The sequence below is a fragment of the Panthera onca genome, chromosome E1 (genome assembly GCF_046562875.1).
Source record: "Panthera onca isolate mPanOnc1 chromosome E1, mPanOnc1 haplotype 2, whole genome shotgun sequence".
NCBI lineage: Eukaryota > Metazoa > Chordata > Mammalia > Carnivora > Felidae > Panthera > Panthera onca.
The window spans coordinates 35,271,538-35,286,501 of NC_138352.1; the positions used below are offsets into that span (position 1 = coordinate 35,271,538).

The 14,964-nt window shown below is 47.3% G+C and overlaps 2 protein-coding genes across 6 annotated transcripts in view; one reads left to right on the forward strand and one right to left on the reverse strand.

Annotated features, from left to right (window-relative positions):
• LOC132687086 (uncharacterized) overlaps window positions 1-8,248 on the reverse strand; it is a 14,844-nt gene extending 6,596 nt beyond the window's left edge. Inside the window, exon 1 of one of the 2 annotated variants that reach the window (XR_013552048.2) lies at window positions 8,138-8,248. Coding sequence is in view for 1 of the 2 variants with exons in the window: in XM_078437525.2 (XP_078293651.2) it covers window positions 299-1,669 (1,371 nt within the window). In the remaining variant the exon portion in view is untranslated. Of the gene's footprint in view, window positions 1-298; window positions 3,841-8,137 lie in introns of those variants that run through there. The other variant, XM_078437525.2, reaches the window with a different exon arrangement.
• SPAG5 (sperm associated antigen 5) overlaps window positions 8,177-14,964 on the forward strand; it is a 21,053-nt gene continuing 14,265 nt past the window's right edge. For 3 of the 4 annotated variants that reach the window (XM_060646773.3, XM_060646775.3, XM_060646774.3), the window contains exons 1-3: window positions 8,494-8,669; window positions 8,911-9,036; window positions 13,816-14,903. In XM_060646773.3, coding sequence (XP_060502756.3) covers window positions 8,619-8,669; window positions 8,911-9,036; window positions 13,816-14,903 — 1,265 coding nt within the window. In that variant the 5' untranslated portion in view covers window positions 8,494-8,618. Of the gene's footprint in view, window positions 8,256-8,493; window positions 8,670-8,910; window positions 9,037-13,815; window positions 14,904-14,964 lie in introns of those variants that run through there. The other variant, XM_060646776.3, reaches the window with a different exon arrangement.

Here is a 14,964-nt window from a genome sequence, read left to right on the forward strand (position 1 = left end):
GAAGTTGTTGGTCATTGAACTCAGCAAGCACTTCGGGTTTCAAGACAGGAATGATAGGTGGGGGTATACCAAACAGGATTTCGTAGGGAGTCAGTCCCATCTTATATGGTGAGTTTCTCACCCTATATAGGGCAAAGGGAAGGAGAGTGACCCAGTCCCTGCCAGTCTCCAAGGCTAATTTATTTAAGGTCTCTTTTAATGTCCTATTCATCCTCTCTACCTGACCTGAGCTCTGGGGTCTGTGAGCACAATGTAATTTCCAATCTGCCCCCAGTATTTGTGCTACTCCCTGTGTTACCTTAGAAATGAACCCCGGTCCATTGTCGGATCCGATCCTGGCAGGAAATCCATACCTTGGCAGAATGTCCTCCAGCAGCTTTTTGGTCACGATTTGCGCTGTTTCGTGCTTGGTGGGGAATGCCTCTGTCCACCCTGAAAAGGTATCTACGAAAACTAGCAAGTACTTGTACCCATACTTTCCAGGCCTTACCTCAGTGAAATCTACTTCCCAGTATATTCCTGGGCGGTCTCCCCTGAGTTGGGTTCTGGGGTTAGACCCATGGGTGGTGGCGTTGGTTAGCCGGCATGCATGACAGCTTGCCACAGTCTGCTTGATCTTTGCTCGAGAGTCTTTAATAATGATCTTAGCATGTCGTATGAGGTCTTCCATCTTTCTTGTTCCCATAGGAGTACTCCGATGCATTTTGGATAGGACTTGTCGTCCTAGTTCCTCTGGCAGGATGATGCTGGAGTCTGCGGCCCTCCACCAGCCATGCAAGCATTGGGTCATAGGCAAGCGTTTAATCCATTTTAAGTCAGTGCCAGTATAGTTGGGGGTATCCGGCAGGGTCAGTGCCCCTGGATCGGGTAGCGTGGTTGTTAAAACCTGGGTCACCGAAAGGGCCGCCTCCTTTGCTTTTGAGTCGGCTAGCCGGTTTCCCCTGGCTACTGGTGTATCTGCTTTTTGGTGTCCTGGACAATGGATGATAGCTAGTGCCTTGGGCAGCCAGAGGGCCCTTAGGAGTTCAAGAATCTCTGTTTCGTTTTTAATAGTCTTTGCCTCTGCTGTCAGAAGCCCTCTCTCTCTGTAAAGGGCTCCGTGGATATGAGTGGTGGCAAAGGCATACCTGCTGTCAGTGTAAATGTTTATTCGTTTACCTTCTCCCATAGTTAGTGCCTCGGCCAGGGCGATCAGTTCTGCCCGTTGAGCCGATGTTCCGGCTGCCAATGGCTCTGCCCAGATGATCTCCATCTCTGTGGTTACGGCTGCCCCCGCGTATCTGATTCCTTCTCGGACAAAACTGCTGCCGTCCATATACCAGGTGGCGTCCGCGTTCGGCAGTGGCTGGTCCCGGAGATCAGCCCTGATTCCGTGCACCTGTGCCAAAATCTCTTGACAGTTATGCAGAGGGGGGTCCCAGTCTGAGTTAGGGAGTAGTGTTGCCGGATTCAGGGTTGTAGGTGGCTTGAATAAAATTCTGGTGGGGTTTAGCAGTAGGCTCTGATAACGGGGCAGACGAGCATTGCTGATCCAGCAGTCTGGGGGCTGTTTGAGTACCCCTTCAATGGCATGTGGGCTGGTAGCATATAGTTCTTGCCCCATGGCTATCTTCTCTGCGTCTTTGACCAAGTGGCCACTGCGGCAATAATTTTTAAGCATGGGGGCCATCCAGCGGCCACCGTGTCCAGCTTTTTAGAGAGATAAGCTATGGGTCTTTTCCAGGGACCTATGTCCCTGGACCCCTTTTGCCACCCTTTCTTGTCTACTACATACAGGTAGAAGGGCTTGGTTAGGTCAGGCAACCCGAGAGCCGAGGCAGACAGCAAGGCCTGTTTAAGGTCATTAAAGGCCTTATTCATGGCCTCTGTCCATTCAAAATTTTGTTGGTGCCTGGTAGCGTCATAGAGGGATCTGGCCATCTCGGCAAAACCCAGAATCCATAGTCGACAGAACCCTGCCGACCCCAGGAATTCACGTACCTGACGGACGGTTTGCAGCTGTGGGATCCTTAGGACGGTTTCCTTCCGCACATCCATCAACCATCTTTGTCCATCCTTTAATTTGTACCCCAGGTAGCTCACCTCTGCTCTGCAGATTTGGGCCTTTTTGGCTGAGGCCTGGTATCCTAGAGCTGCTATAGTCTGGAGTAAGTCCTTGGTGCCTCGCAGGCAAGTGTCCTGGTCCTCCGCCGCCAGCAGGATATCATCTACATATTGCAATAAGGTCAAATGAGGGTGCTCAGAACGGAACTCACCCAAGTCTTCATGTAAGGCCTCATCGAAGATGGTTGGTGAGTTTTTGAATCCTTGTGGTAGTCGAGTCCAGGTGAGTTGGCCATTGATGCCTTTCTCGGGGTCCGTCCATTCAAAAGCAAAAAGGTCTTGGCTCTTGAGTGCTAAAGGCAGGCTGAAAAAGGCATCTTTTAAATCTAATACCGTATACCAATTTTTGTCTGGAGGCAAGGTGGAGAGGAGGGTGTATGGGTTTGGGACCGTGGGGTGCACATCCAATTACTCGCCGGTTGACTTCCCTTAAGTCCTGGACTGGCCTGTAATTGTTAGAGTGCGGTTTTTGCACCGGCAGCAAGGGAGTGTTCCATACCGATTGGCAGAGCCTTAATATGCCTGAGTCTAGTAGTCGCCGTATGTGGGGCGTGATTCCCGTTCGCGCCACAAGAGGCATGGGGTATTGGCAGACCCTGACACGGTCTGCCCCCGGTTTTAGTTCTATGTATATAGCCGGTTGGTGTCGGGCCAGCCCAATTCCCCCAGTTTCTGCCCTGCCTGAGGAAATTCCTGTAGCTAATAGTCAATGTCAGTTAATTGGACTGGGGGCATCTGGTGGAGACGATATTCATCTTCCAAACTCAGGACAAGCACCTGAATCGGTTGCCCTTCTTTGTCTAGGATTTTTGCCCCTCTGGGGTGGAAGCAAATTTGTGCCCCCATCTTGGTGAGCAAGTCCCGACCTAACAACGGGTAGGGACATTCAGGGATGACCATGAAGGAGTGGGATACCGGCCCATGCCTAGGTCCACAGTTCTTCGGGTAGTCCATGAGTACTGTTTGGTCCCCGTGGCCCCTTGCACCCATGAGGTCTTGCTTGCCAATTTCCCCTGGGGTTGTAGTAAGACCGAATGTTGTGCCCCAGTGTCCACTAGAAATTCAACTGGTTGCCCCTCCACTCTGAGAGTTACCCTAGGCTCGGGGAGGGGTACCGAACCCCGACTCCCCTAGTCGTCCAGGTCCTCCATCTCCAATATCTTGGCAGGGGCCTTAGATCTTTTGTTAGGGCAGTCTTTCACCCAGTGGCCCTCTTCCTTGCAATAAGCACATTGGTTTTGTTTAGTTTAGGGCGCTCCCGTCGGGGACCAGGGCCATCCTCCTTACCTGTTCCTGAAGTCAGCTTCTTGAGGTGCCTCCGTTTTTCCTGTGGGTCATCCATGGTTGTAGCCAGCAGGATCTTAGCCAGATTTCGGGTCTGCCGGTCGCTTAGTTTAGTCTGTTGCTCCTCCGGGCTTTCTCTATTATTGTAAACTCTTTCTGCTACTATTAGTAAGTCCTGCAGGCTCTTCTCTCCTAGCCTCTCCACTCTTTGTAATTTCCTTTTTGATGTCTGGAGCGGCCTGATTAACAAAAGCCATGATAATTGTGGCTTTTGTATCTGGGGCTTCTGGGTTCATAGGGGTGTACTGCCTAAAAGCCTCTGTGATTCTAAGAAGGCTGCTGGACTCTCATCCTTACCTTGTCTTACATCATATACCTTGGCCAGATTAGTAGGCTTGCGCGCTGCAGCCTTGAGACCTGCCATTAGAGTCTGGCGGTAGACCCGGAGTCTCTCCTTACCTTCAGCTGAGTTGTAGTCCCAGGTAGGGAGGGATAAGGGGAAGGCAGCGTTTATGAGATCTGGGTTTTGAGTCGGCTGTCTGTCCTCTCCCAGGACAGACTTCCGAGCTTCCACCTGTATTCGATCTCTCTGTTCGGTGGTGAAGAGAACCTGCCAAGAGCTGCTGACAGTCATCCCAAGTAGGCTGGTGGGTAAAGAGAACAGTATCTAAAAGCCCAATTAAATCTTTTGGGTTATCGGAGAACTTTGCATTTTGAGTTCTCCAATTATATAAATCACTGGTGGAGAACGGCCAATATAACACTGGTTGTTCTCCAGACTCGTCGGGAGGCCCCATGGCGCGAAGGGGAAGAGTGGTGGAGTCGGCTGGCCACGTATTTGAGGGTGGGGCCGCCCACGTGTCCCTGCTGCTGGCCCACGCACAGGAATTCCTTCGTCAGGGAGGGGTGATGCCCTTCCCGCAGCCCCTGGTGCTTCCAATGGAGGGCTGGAAGGGGGAGAGGGAGCCTGGTAGGGCGGCGGATGAATCAGGTCTTCCGGAGAGGAATCCTGCAAGACCGGAAAAAGGGGCGTTTTGGCCTTTGTGTCAGTCTCCTTCTCAGCTTTCCCGCAGGGCTAGAATCTTGGTAGGTCCTGCTTTGGGGGGTAAGAATGGTTTTAGCCAAGAAGGGGGGTTTTCAATCATGTCCTGCCAGACCAGGATGTAGGACACCTGGTCAGGGTGGCCGTCCGGTTTGTCCTTGAAGATTACGGCCTTGACCTGCAAAATAATAGGTAGGTGGAAAGTTCCTTCTCAAGGCCATCCCACGTCAAAGGTTGGCCATTCTGACATGCAGTAAGTCTGAAATTTCCCTTTTCTTATGTCTGTGCTCAAATTATGAGCCCTTTCCTTAACGTCCGAGAAGTGGGAGAGCATAAGAGACAGGGGGCTGGTTTGGGTCTGCCCCATTTCAATCCACACCAAGACACAAACAGTTATGACAATTAACAAGGACACAATAACACAAACGTTCCAGCGTGACCGCGGAGACAAAACAGAAAGTAAAACGAAGGGCTGGCTGTCCGTAATGGCAGCCGGCCCTCTTCACAGATGAGGACTTCATCCTCCTGGCGGGGGCAAGGGACATCTCCCAAAACCTCTGGTCGACGGCTCGCCAGCACGTCCGCTTAAGCCAATGCCGACCCAAAGACAGTTTGGAATTCCTACAGGTAGAGATACAGTATAGAGCTCTCAGAAAATATGTGCGCGAAAGGTATAAGCTGAGTGCACTCACCAGACGTGGGACCCTCCGGGTGGGGTCCTGGGGGGTCTCTTGAATCCCGGGACGAGCCCCCAAACATAATGCCCCCGATTTCAAATCCGAGAGAAAACCAAGGAGCCGATACCGATGCAAACGCACGAGGGTTTATTTGCAAGCTCGAGCTTGGGCCCAAGTATACCCGACACAGCGGAGCAGGGACTTGGACCCCTAGGTTAAAAGGCGTAGCAGTTTTATAGGGGCCAGTGGCCAATGAGATTGTAACACACACAGAAAGTGCATAGTCATGTCAGTCCACACGCAGGTGGCCAATTGAATTACAATTTACCCTATAGTAACTGTTTGAACTAGCCTATCACTCTGGTTAGAATTGGCGCGCAAGTTTGGCGGGCAAAAGGCGGGGTTTACATTCTTTGGTGGTTAGGGGTTCCATATTCCTATATGAGCCGGTTTCCAGTAAGGGTGTGCTCAGCGGCTTGACTAGGGTGGGGGAGTGTCTTAAGCAATAAGTAGGTCATGTGGGGATTATACATGACATGGTGGGTGTAGCACAAAATGGAGTTAGTCTTGCCTGCTTGTCCAGGGGTAGGGGATTTTTGTTAAATTCCTTGGGTCCCACACAATCAAGGGATGGAGGAGATGCCTAAACCAAGACAGAAAATGAAAGCACTATAAAAGAAAAATATATTTGTGTAAAAAATTGATAAATGAATGACTCAATCAACTATCTTTAAGACTATCAAGATAGTCTTAAAGGAAAGATAAACAACTTGACCACATAAAAGTATTATATGTATGGCCAAAGATACCATTAATAAAGTCAATGGACAGGGGCACCTGGGTGGCTCAGTTGGTTAAGTGTACACCTCCTGGTTTTGGCTCAGGTCATGAGCTCAGAGTTTGTGAGTTTGAGCCCCAAGTTGGGCTCCACGCTGACAGCATGAAAATAAATCAATGGATAAAACTAAATCTAAAAAAATTTTGCAGTGTGATGACAGTTAAGGCCTATAATATAAAACTCCTACAAATTATAATAGAGAACCTATTTTTTATAAAAGGGCAAGGTATATGAAGTGACAAATCAATTAATTACATCTGTATCAGCTGAGGTAGAAGGCTGTATATAAGGACACCTGGTTGGCTCAGTTGGTAGAGCACATGACTCTTGAGAGTTCAAGCCCCACGCTGGGGACAGAATTTACTTAACGAAACAACTCTATACAAGACACTGAGTGAGGGGAAAAAAATGTCAGCGTAAGAAATGATGCCATTTTTGTGAAGAACTCAATGCCTTCTTCCCCTCCGTGTGTGTGTGTGTGTGTGTGTGTGTGTGTGAGAGAGAGAGAGAGAGAGAACATGAAAAAATGGGAGAGAAGTGGAAAAAAAAAAAAGACACTAGAGACCCCATTCTATGAATCAATTAATTTGGGGTGGGCGGAAATGTGTGTGTAAATAAAGACATACAAAACTTCTGTGTGTATGTGTATGCACATATGTTTTTACAAAAGTGTACACACTATTGATTACCTCAGGAAGGTAGAATGGACAGGAGGGGAGGCTTTGCCTTTAATATATCTTTGCATTGCATTGTTTCACTTGCCATAAAAAAAATCGAATACTTTTATAATTTGAAAAACACCACATTTAAGAAGTTATGCAAAACACCACCACCAAACATCCTATTTGTTTATGTTACCTACTTATAATGGTATTTTCCCACTCATCTACCCTTCCATATCCCTCCTCATTTGCTGCTGGAAGCACCATATCATTTTGGCTACTCACCTAGCACCTGATACACCAACTGCGACAAGAACTAAGCATTCCAATACACACATTTCTAAAATACAAGCTTTTACCACTCGCACTTGGTTTTGTTTTGGTTTTTCTGCCATTTTCCACCCTTGTTTTATTTGCTGAATCTTTTTGATGGAACAGAAGTACATACACCTTGGGATTCTCTCTGCTGAGTCTTGGGAAACCCCAGGCTCAAGTTTGTGTGTGCTCTTACATTGTCCTTCTTCCAGTTTTCCATTCAAGCAACTGTTCTCTGTAGTGCCTGCACGCTGGGACTCTTATGTTTCTAGAGCAGTGCTGTCCAATAGAAGTACAATATAAGCTCCCATGCGTCATTTTAAATTTGCTGGTAGCCACATTAAAAAGGTAGAAAGAAACAGGTGAAATTCATTTTAATGCATTTTACTGAACCTAACAGACCTAAAATAGAATCTCAACGTGACATCAATATTAAAAAATATTTTATAATCTTTTTCTCAAAGTCTTCGAAACCCAGATTTTGTATTTTACACCTATAACACATCTCAATTCGGACTAGCCACATCTGAAATGTTCAGTAATCACATGTTGGCCACATGGTATCAGACAACAGGGTTCTAGAGAAGCCCATCCCCTGAGGGCCCTGCAGTTCATGACAGATTAATAGTTCCTCCTCTTTGGATGATTTCCTTTTCCAATTCATTAAGACTCTCAAGAGTGTGAATAAGGCGCAGTGACTGTTGCAAAGAACACACTTTATCATAAACTATTAATTTTGAATACCTACCGTTAGGCTGTTTCCAAAAATCAATTCCACCTTCCATAGCGAGATTTCCCACGGAAGGGACTCAGGCTGACATGAGAATATAGTACTTTATTGGTAACGCGGGTTGAAATCTCGACTCTTGCTGTTTAACTACCTGCGGGGCACTGGGCCAATTTCATTATGACTGCGTTTCTTGTCTGTAAAAGGGTGGTATTTACAGTACCTACTTCACAGGTTCCCGGGAGAATTAAAGCAGTTAATAGATAATAAAGCATTTGGAACAGTGCCAGGTACATAACAAATGTTCAATACTCGTTAGCCGCGGTTCCCGCAAACTTGTTGCAGGCCCCGAGGGAAGTCCCAAGAAAACACCAGAAACCGTGAGGAGGCTCAGTAACAGCGCGGGTGAATCCCGCCTCAGGCCACCACCGCCGCAGGGCCTAGGCGCCAAGGCCCCGAGGAAGCCAGATTCCAAAACGCGCCACTCACCTCTCCCCTCCGCCCTCGCGGCCGGCTCCTTCCGGTCGAGCCTGAGGCGCCAGGTAACTAAGGGAAACCTGAGGAGAGACTTCCTGAGGCCAGGCAACCGAGACAACTTTTCTTGACGGTGTGTGTGGGGGGGGGGGGGGGGGGGTCTACCGGAAGCGGGAGGGACAGGATCCTCGACTCTCCAGCTGCCAGGGGTACCCTCTCCTCTGGGTGAAGCAGCCCTCCAGCTCACGCCCGAGCTGCTTGGGGGAGGCGTCGGTCAGGGGAACGAGGGCGGCCCGCGGGCCGGTGGGGGCGGGGCCGGACCAAGCCCCGCCCCCTGCCCGCCGGGCTCGAGCCCTGAGCGGACGCGTCGGGCCGACGCACGGAAGCCCTAGCAGCCAATCGGGAGGCGTGGAGCGGGTTCAAATAAAGAAGGCGGGTGAAGATGGCGTCACCTCTTGGGTCTGGGAGGTGATCGACCCCGTATTCTGTGGTGAAAATGTGGCGGGTGAAAAAAATGAACCTTAGCCTGTCGCCTTCGCCCCAGTCGGTGAGCAGGAGAGCCTCAGGGGCAGAGAGAGCTGGCTCGGGGCTTCGGTGGGGGAGACGCCGGCGACGCCGAGTGTCGGGGAAAGCTGGGTCCAGCCTGGGGACCACAATGTGTGTGGAGTCTTATTGGTCCCGTAACTTCAGCGCCATTGGGGTGGAAGTCTACTCTTCCTATTGCCCCCAGGAGCTTATTAGAGAGGGAAGACCCAGCTCAGGCTTTCTCACACTCTGTTCTTTCTCAGGGAAAACCAGTTATGAGAACTCCTCTCCGAGAACTTACCCTGCAGCCTGGTGCCCTCACCAACTCTGGAAAAGGGCCCCCCGGATGCTACTCGCCGACTTCATCACTGTGCAAGCTGGGACTGCAGGTGAGATTCGACTGGGCTCTCTGCCGAGGCCGAGGGCTCAGAGGAACAGAGGGCCAAGGCTGGAACATAATTAATAACGGTAATGAAGTCTTCTACCTTAGTGACATCCATTTACAGCTATTCAGGCCAATAGAGAGGTGCCCTAGGGTGGTTAAAGGAAATCCACTGAGAACCCGGACCTCTATTTGGCTGTTAGTTTTTCTCACCTCTTCCCCCTTAAACTTTTACCAAAGTACTGAGAAATACTATCGCTTTGATTAGTGGTTTCCCCCTAAACGTGGGCTCACTCAAGCAGAGATCAGTTGGCTGCGGTAGTGAGGCAATATTCATATCCATTCCAAGAAGTAGTCAGAACTCTTCCTGGAGTCAAGTTACCCCACTGGAAGGCAGGGTACTTGGATCATCTTCACTTAAACTAGCCCCTGGTAGAAGTGCCCTCACTGAGTTGTCCATGTGTCAAAAGTCTTGAGAGAAGTACCCATGTATAAACTGCTTTTCAGTTGCTGTAAAAACTTGCCAAAGAAGGAGATTGACCCCTCTATAAGGTTCCTTGAAGAAATTTCTTTTAGAACTTAACTGCCTGGGAAAATTGTTTTCCTGAAGAAATCACTTTTTCTTTCTTTCTGATAATGAGAACTATGTAGGTTACCATATTTTCCCTTTTGCTCTGGCTTCTAAAAAGCTCAGGGTCAAATTTGATCATCAGATGTAGCTACTATTACTCTTTGAAATACGAAAATCTGCTTTCTTTTTCTTTCTTGACTATGATTTTGTATTCATTAAGTTGATCTGTCCATCTATCTTCTTTTTTATGCAGTCTGAACTATTTTTGGAAGATGGGATATAAATAAAATAGGTTAGAGGAGGAAAGAAGAAAATGTAAAACAGAATCTTAAGCGGCTATGAAGGTAGCAGCCTTTCTTGAAAACACTCTAACACCAAGAGAACTTTCTGGGATGAAAGGGGTCCCTGGGTGGCTCAGTCGGTTAAGCGTCCAACTCTTGATTTCCTCTCAGGTCATGATCTCTCAGTCGTGAGATCCAGCTCCGTGTTGGGCCCTGTGCTGAGCCTGGAGCCTGCTTGGGATTCTCTTTTGCCCGCATGTGCGCGCTCTCTCTCTCTCTCTCTCTCTCTCTGTCTTTCAAAATAAACGTACATTAAAAAAAACAAACAAAAACTTTCTGGGACGATGGAAATGTTTGATAATCTGTGCTGTCCAATCTGGTGGCTATTAGTTATGTGGGTATTGAACACTGGTAGTTAATGTGACTGAGGAACTAAATTTTTAGTTTTATTTAATTTTAATTTACCATGTTAGATAGTACAGCTTAGACAAAAAGAAAAGTACCTAGTGGGAACTGATCTTCATAGAACTTGATAGAATGTAACCATAGCCATTTAATCACAGTAGCAGAATAGAATGGAATGGAATTTAGGTCTCCCTTCTGCTACCTCCTGATACGCTCAGCTACATAGACAAAAAGAGTTTTTCTCCCAACAAAATAACTATTTATTGCTTACAAAAAATTTTTTTAATTTTTATTTTAGAGAGAGAGAGAGAGAGACAGACAGACAGGCAGGCAGTGTGAGTAGGGGAGGGGCACAGAGAGAGGGAGACACAGAATCCGAAGCAGGCTCCAGGCTCTGAGCTGTCAGCACAGAGCCCAATGCAGGGCTCAAACTCACCAACCATGAGATCATGACCTGAGCTGAAGTCGAACGCCCAACCGACTGCACCACCCAGACACCCCACTATTTTTTGCTTTTTAAATTTTTGATTATTTAGGGGGACCTGGAGGGCTCAGTGGGTTAAGTGTCTGACTCTTGATTTTGGCTCAGGTCATGATCTCACGGTTCTTGAGATCCGGCGTTCCTGTTGGGTTCTGTTACAGCTCAGAGCCTGCTTTAGATTCTCTCTCCCTCTCTCTCTCTCTCAAAATAAACAAACATTAAAAAAAAAGAGAGACAATCCTTTCTTGTTTTTTTTTTTTTTTTTGGCGGGGGCGGGGGGTGGGGTGCAGTACAGGGGAGGAGAGAGCAGGGGAAGGGCAGAGAAAGGAGAGAGAGAATCCCAAGCAGGCTCTATGCTGATAACCCGAGGGCAGGGCTTGAACATCAGAACTGAACCGTGAGATCCTGACCTGAGCCGAAATAAAGAGTCAGAAGCTTAACCAACTGAGCCACCCAGGTGCCCCCTTTCTTGCATCTCTTTATGTGTTATCTGTCTGTATGTGTTTATATCCACACACATCCATATATTATCATACTTTTATTTTAGAGGTAGAGTGAGCAGGGGAGAGGGGCAGAAGGAGAGAGAGAATCTTAAGCAGGTTTCCCACTCAACGCTGAGCCAACTTGGGCTTGATTTTACGAACCTGGGATCATGACCTTAGCTGAAATCAAGAGTTGAATGCTCAACCAACTGAGCTACCCAGGCGTCCCTCCTTAAGTGATATTTAAAAAGAATAAATAGGAACTTGATAAACACAGCAAAAACTGTAAGGTGCACTTTTGCATTCCTAAAAGTCTTTGGTTTGTTTAGTCTCTGGGCTATTTATTTATTTTTTTAACATTTATTTATTTTTGAGACAGACAGAGAGAGAGAGCATGAACAGGGGAGGGTCATAGGAAGAGGGAGACATAGAATCTGAAACAGGCTCCAGGCTCTGAGCTGTCAGCACAGAGCCGGACGCGGGGCCCGAACTCACGGACCGCGAGATCGTGACCTGAGCCAAAGTCAGACGCCCAACCGACTGAGCCACCCAGGCGCCCCTAGTCTCTGGGCTATTTAATGCAGACTGATTTATGTTTTGTATATCCTATATCTTCACTTACATCTTTTATCACAGTAGTGCTCTAACCTTACTAATATTGCTGTCTTTCTTCTCTTTGTTGGTTTTTACCTCATATCTTTTTGACATCCCTTTTATTTTCTACTTTTCCTTTAAAACACTTTGAAAGAAAAACTTCAAAATTGAAATAAAATATATGAAAGTACATAAAACATACAACTTAACAAATTTGTATAAAGTACCCATCATAGTAACCAACACCCAGTCAGTATTTAAGACATTGCCAGCATATCGGAAGCCCATTTTAGCTCAACCTTATTTTTTAAAGCTTCATCCACTGCTGTAAATGAGATTTCATGTAAGTCTGATTTTTTTTTTTTTTTTTTTTTTAAATAATGGGTCTTTATATCAAGCTTCTAAAGTGGTTTTTATCTTCTGGGGCTCCTGGGTGGCTCAGTCAGTTAAATGTCTGACTTTGACTCAGGTCATGATCTCGCAGTTTGTGGGTTTGAGCCCCACTTTGGGCTCTCTGCTGTCACCGTGGAGCCTACTTCGGATCCTCTGTCCCCTCCCCCCCCCACTCATTCTCTTTCTCCTTCTTTCTCTCTCCCTTTCTCTCAAAAATAAATAGACATTAAAAATATTAAAATAGTTTTATCTTCCTTATGGTTCAGAAATTTTATTTTTTCTTATCAATCTTGCTTGGAACTTGGTGAGCCATTTCAATATGCAAACTCTGGTCTTTACCTCAGAGAAATTTTCTTCTAATATTTGTTAATTAGTGCCTCCTATAAGTGTTCTCTTTTTTTCATGGAACTTCTTTTCCTCGTGTGTTAGGTTTAGTGGGTTTATCTTCCAGTTCTTTTAGCTTTTCCCTAAGATATACATTTCTTTGCATTTTTGTCTTTGCTTTAAAATACTCTTTCACTTGGGCATCTGGGTGGGCTCAGGCAGTTAAAGCCTACTCTTGGTTTCCGCTCAGGTCATGATCTTGTGGTTCGTGGATTCCAGCCCACATCAGGCTCTGTGCTGGCAGTGTGGAGCCTGTTTTGGACTCTCTGTCTCCCTCCCTCTCTGCTCCTCCCCTGCTTATGTATGGTCTCTCTCAAAATAGATAAATAAACTTTTAAAAATGATAAAAATAAAGAAGATATTTTTCCACTTGATTACCCAGGCCAGTAATTCGAGCCTCAACTCTGACCATCCTCTTTCAGTTCATTTAATGAGTTTTTTTTGCTTAAAAGTTCATTTTTGTTGTTGTTTAAAAGTAATTTTTATTATTTTCAGAAGGTCTTGGGGCATGTGAGTGGCTTAGTCGGTTAAGTGTCCGACTTTAGCTCAGGTCATCATCTCGTGTTTCGTGAGTTTGAGCCCTGCATTGGGCTCTGTGCTGACAGCTCAGAGCCTGGAGCCTGCCTTGGATTCTGTGTCTCCCTCTCTCTCTGCCCCTCCCCTGCTCATGCTCTGTCTCTCTCTCAAAAATAAACATAAAAAAAAAACCACATCTTTGTGTATGTGTGCTGTATTTGAATTGTCTTACCTTGTCGTCTGTTTCTTCCATCAGCTGTTTATTTTATTTTATTTTTTTGATTTTTTTTTAACGTTTTTTATTTATTTTTGAGACAGAGAGAGACAGCATGAACGGGGGAGGGGCAGAGAGAGAAGGAGACAGAATCGGAAGCAGGCTCCAGGCTCGGAGCCAGCAGCCCAGAGCCCGACGCGGGGCTCAAACTCACGGACCGCGAGATCATGACCTGAGCTGAAGTCGGACGCTTAACCAACTGAGCCACCCAGGCGCCCCTCTTTAGTTAGGGTTTGGTTTAGGTTTAGGTTAGGGTTTCTTTAGTGAGAAGCCAGGCTTAGCCAATTTTTACCTAAGCAGAGGTAATGAAAACTCTTTGTGTTCAGACAGTATCCTATACCCGTAATTATATGTTGGGAACTAGAAATGACTGCCTTGGCCAACTACTTTTGTTTCTTTTGGCAGGAAGGCAACAATAATGCATCACCAGTGGATTTTGTCAATGCCAAGAGGACAGATTCCCCTTCAGAACAGTTCAGCCATCCCTCAAAGTGGCTAGAAGCTTGTCAGCATGAATCAGATGAGCGGCTTGTAGATCTGAATCCCCAAACCAACTCTACTCCCAAAACATCTGAGGAAGCAGTAGGCCCACTGGACAACAATGTGGTTAAAACCATGGTCCTCGTATCCTCTCCAGTGGGGCAACAGCAAGTTACCCTTGAGGCTCATTTAGATTCCATGACAGAGACAAACAGCTTCTCTCCAGATGAGTCTTTGAGGCCAGGAGATCTGCTAAGAGAGGGGGTGGCGGCCTGCATAGAAGACAGCTTTTCAGAAGTTGTTCCTGCTACGTCTGAGAAATGTACATTTCAGCGTCCTCCATCCCATGTCTTGGAGTGTCTGCCAAATCCCTGTTCTGGGCAACAGCCACACTCCTCCAAAGAAAGCCTCAGGGATGATAGGATTGAGGCTGTGCCTGAGGACTTAGTCCCTTCCGAAAGTAATACCTTCTTGCCTTCCTCCATGCTCTGGCTCTCCCCTTCAACTGCCTTAGCAGCAGATTTCCCTGGCACTCATGTGGACCCAGGGGAGGAAGTTGTAGAGCACAGAGCTGTAGAGGAAAGAGAACTGAGCTTTCCCACACTCCCTGAGGAGGCTGAATTAGGAGAACAAGCACTTGTCTCAAGTATGGAAGATATTCCATCCACATCCCTGACCCCAAATCCAGGAGAAATGGAATCCCAGGCTGCTCCAAGCCCAGCAGTAAAAGATGCTGGTAGGATTCTTGTCTCTGATACAGGGCCGTGGATGTCCCCACTGGCTTGGCTGGAAAAAGGTGTGAATACCTCGGTCATGCTGGAAAATCTCCGCCAGAGCTTATCCCTCCCCTCTGTGCTTCGGGACGCAGCCATTGGCACTACCCCTTACCCTACTTGCTCAGTGGGGACTTGGTTTACTCCCCCGGCAGCGCAGGAAAAAAGTACAAACACCTCCCAGACAGGCCCAGTGGACATCAAGGATGATACTTCTGAGACAGAGCATGTCCTATGGGGGTAAGTGTCCCTGTAACTTTGTGCCTCCTGGGTTCCATTAATCTGGACCTGCCACTCCCAT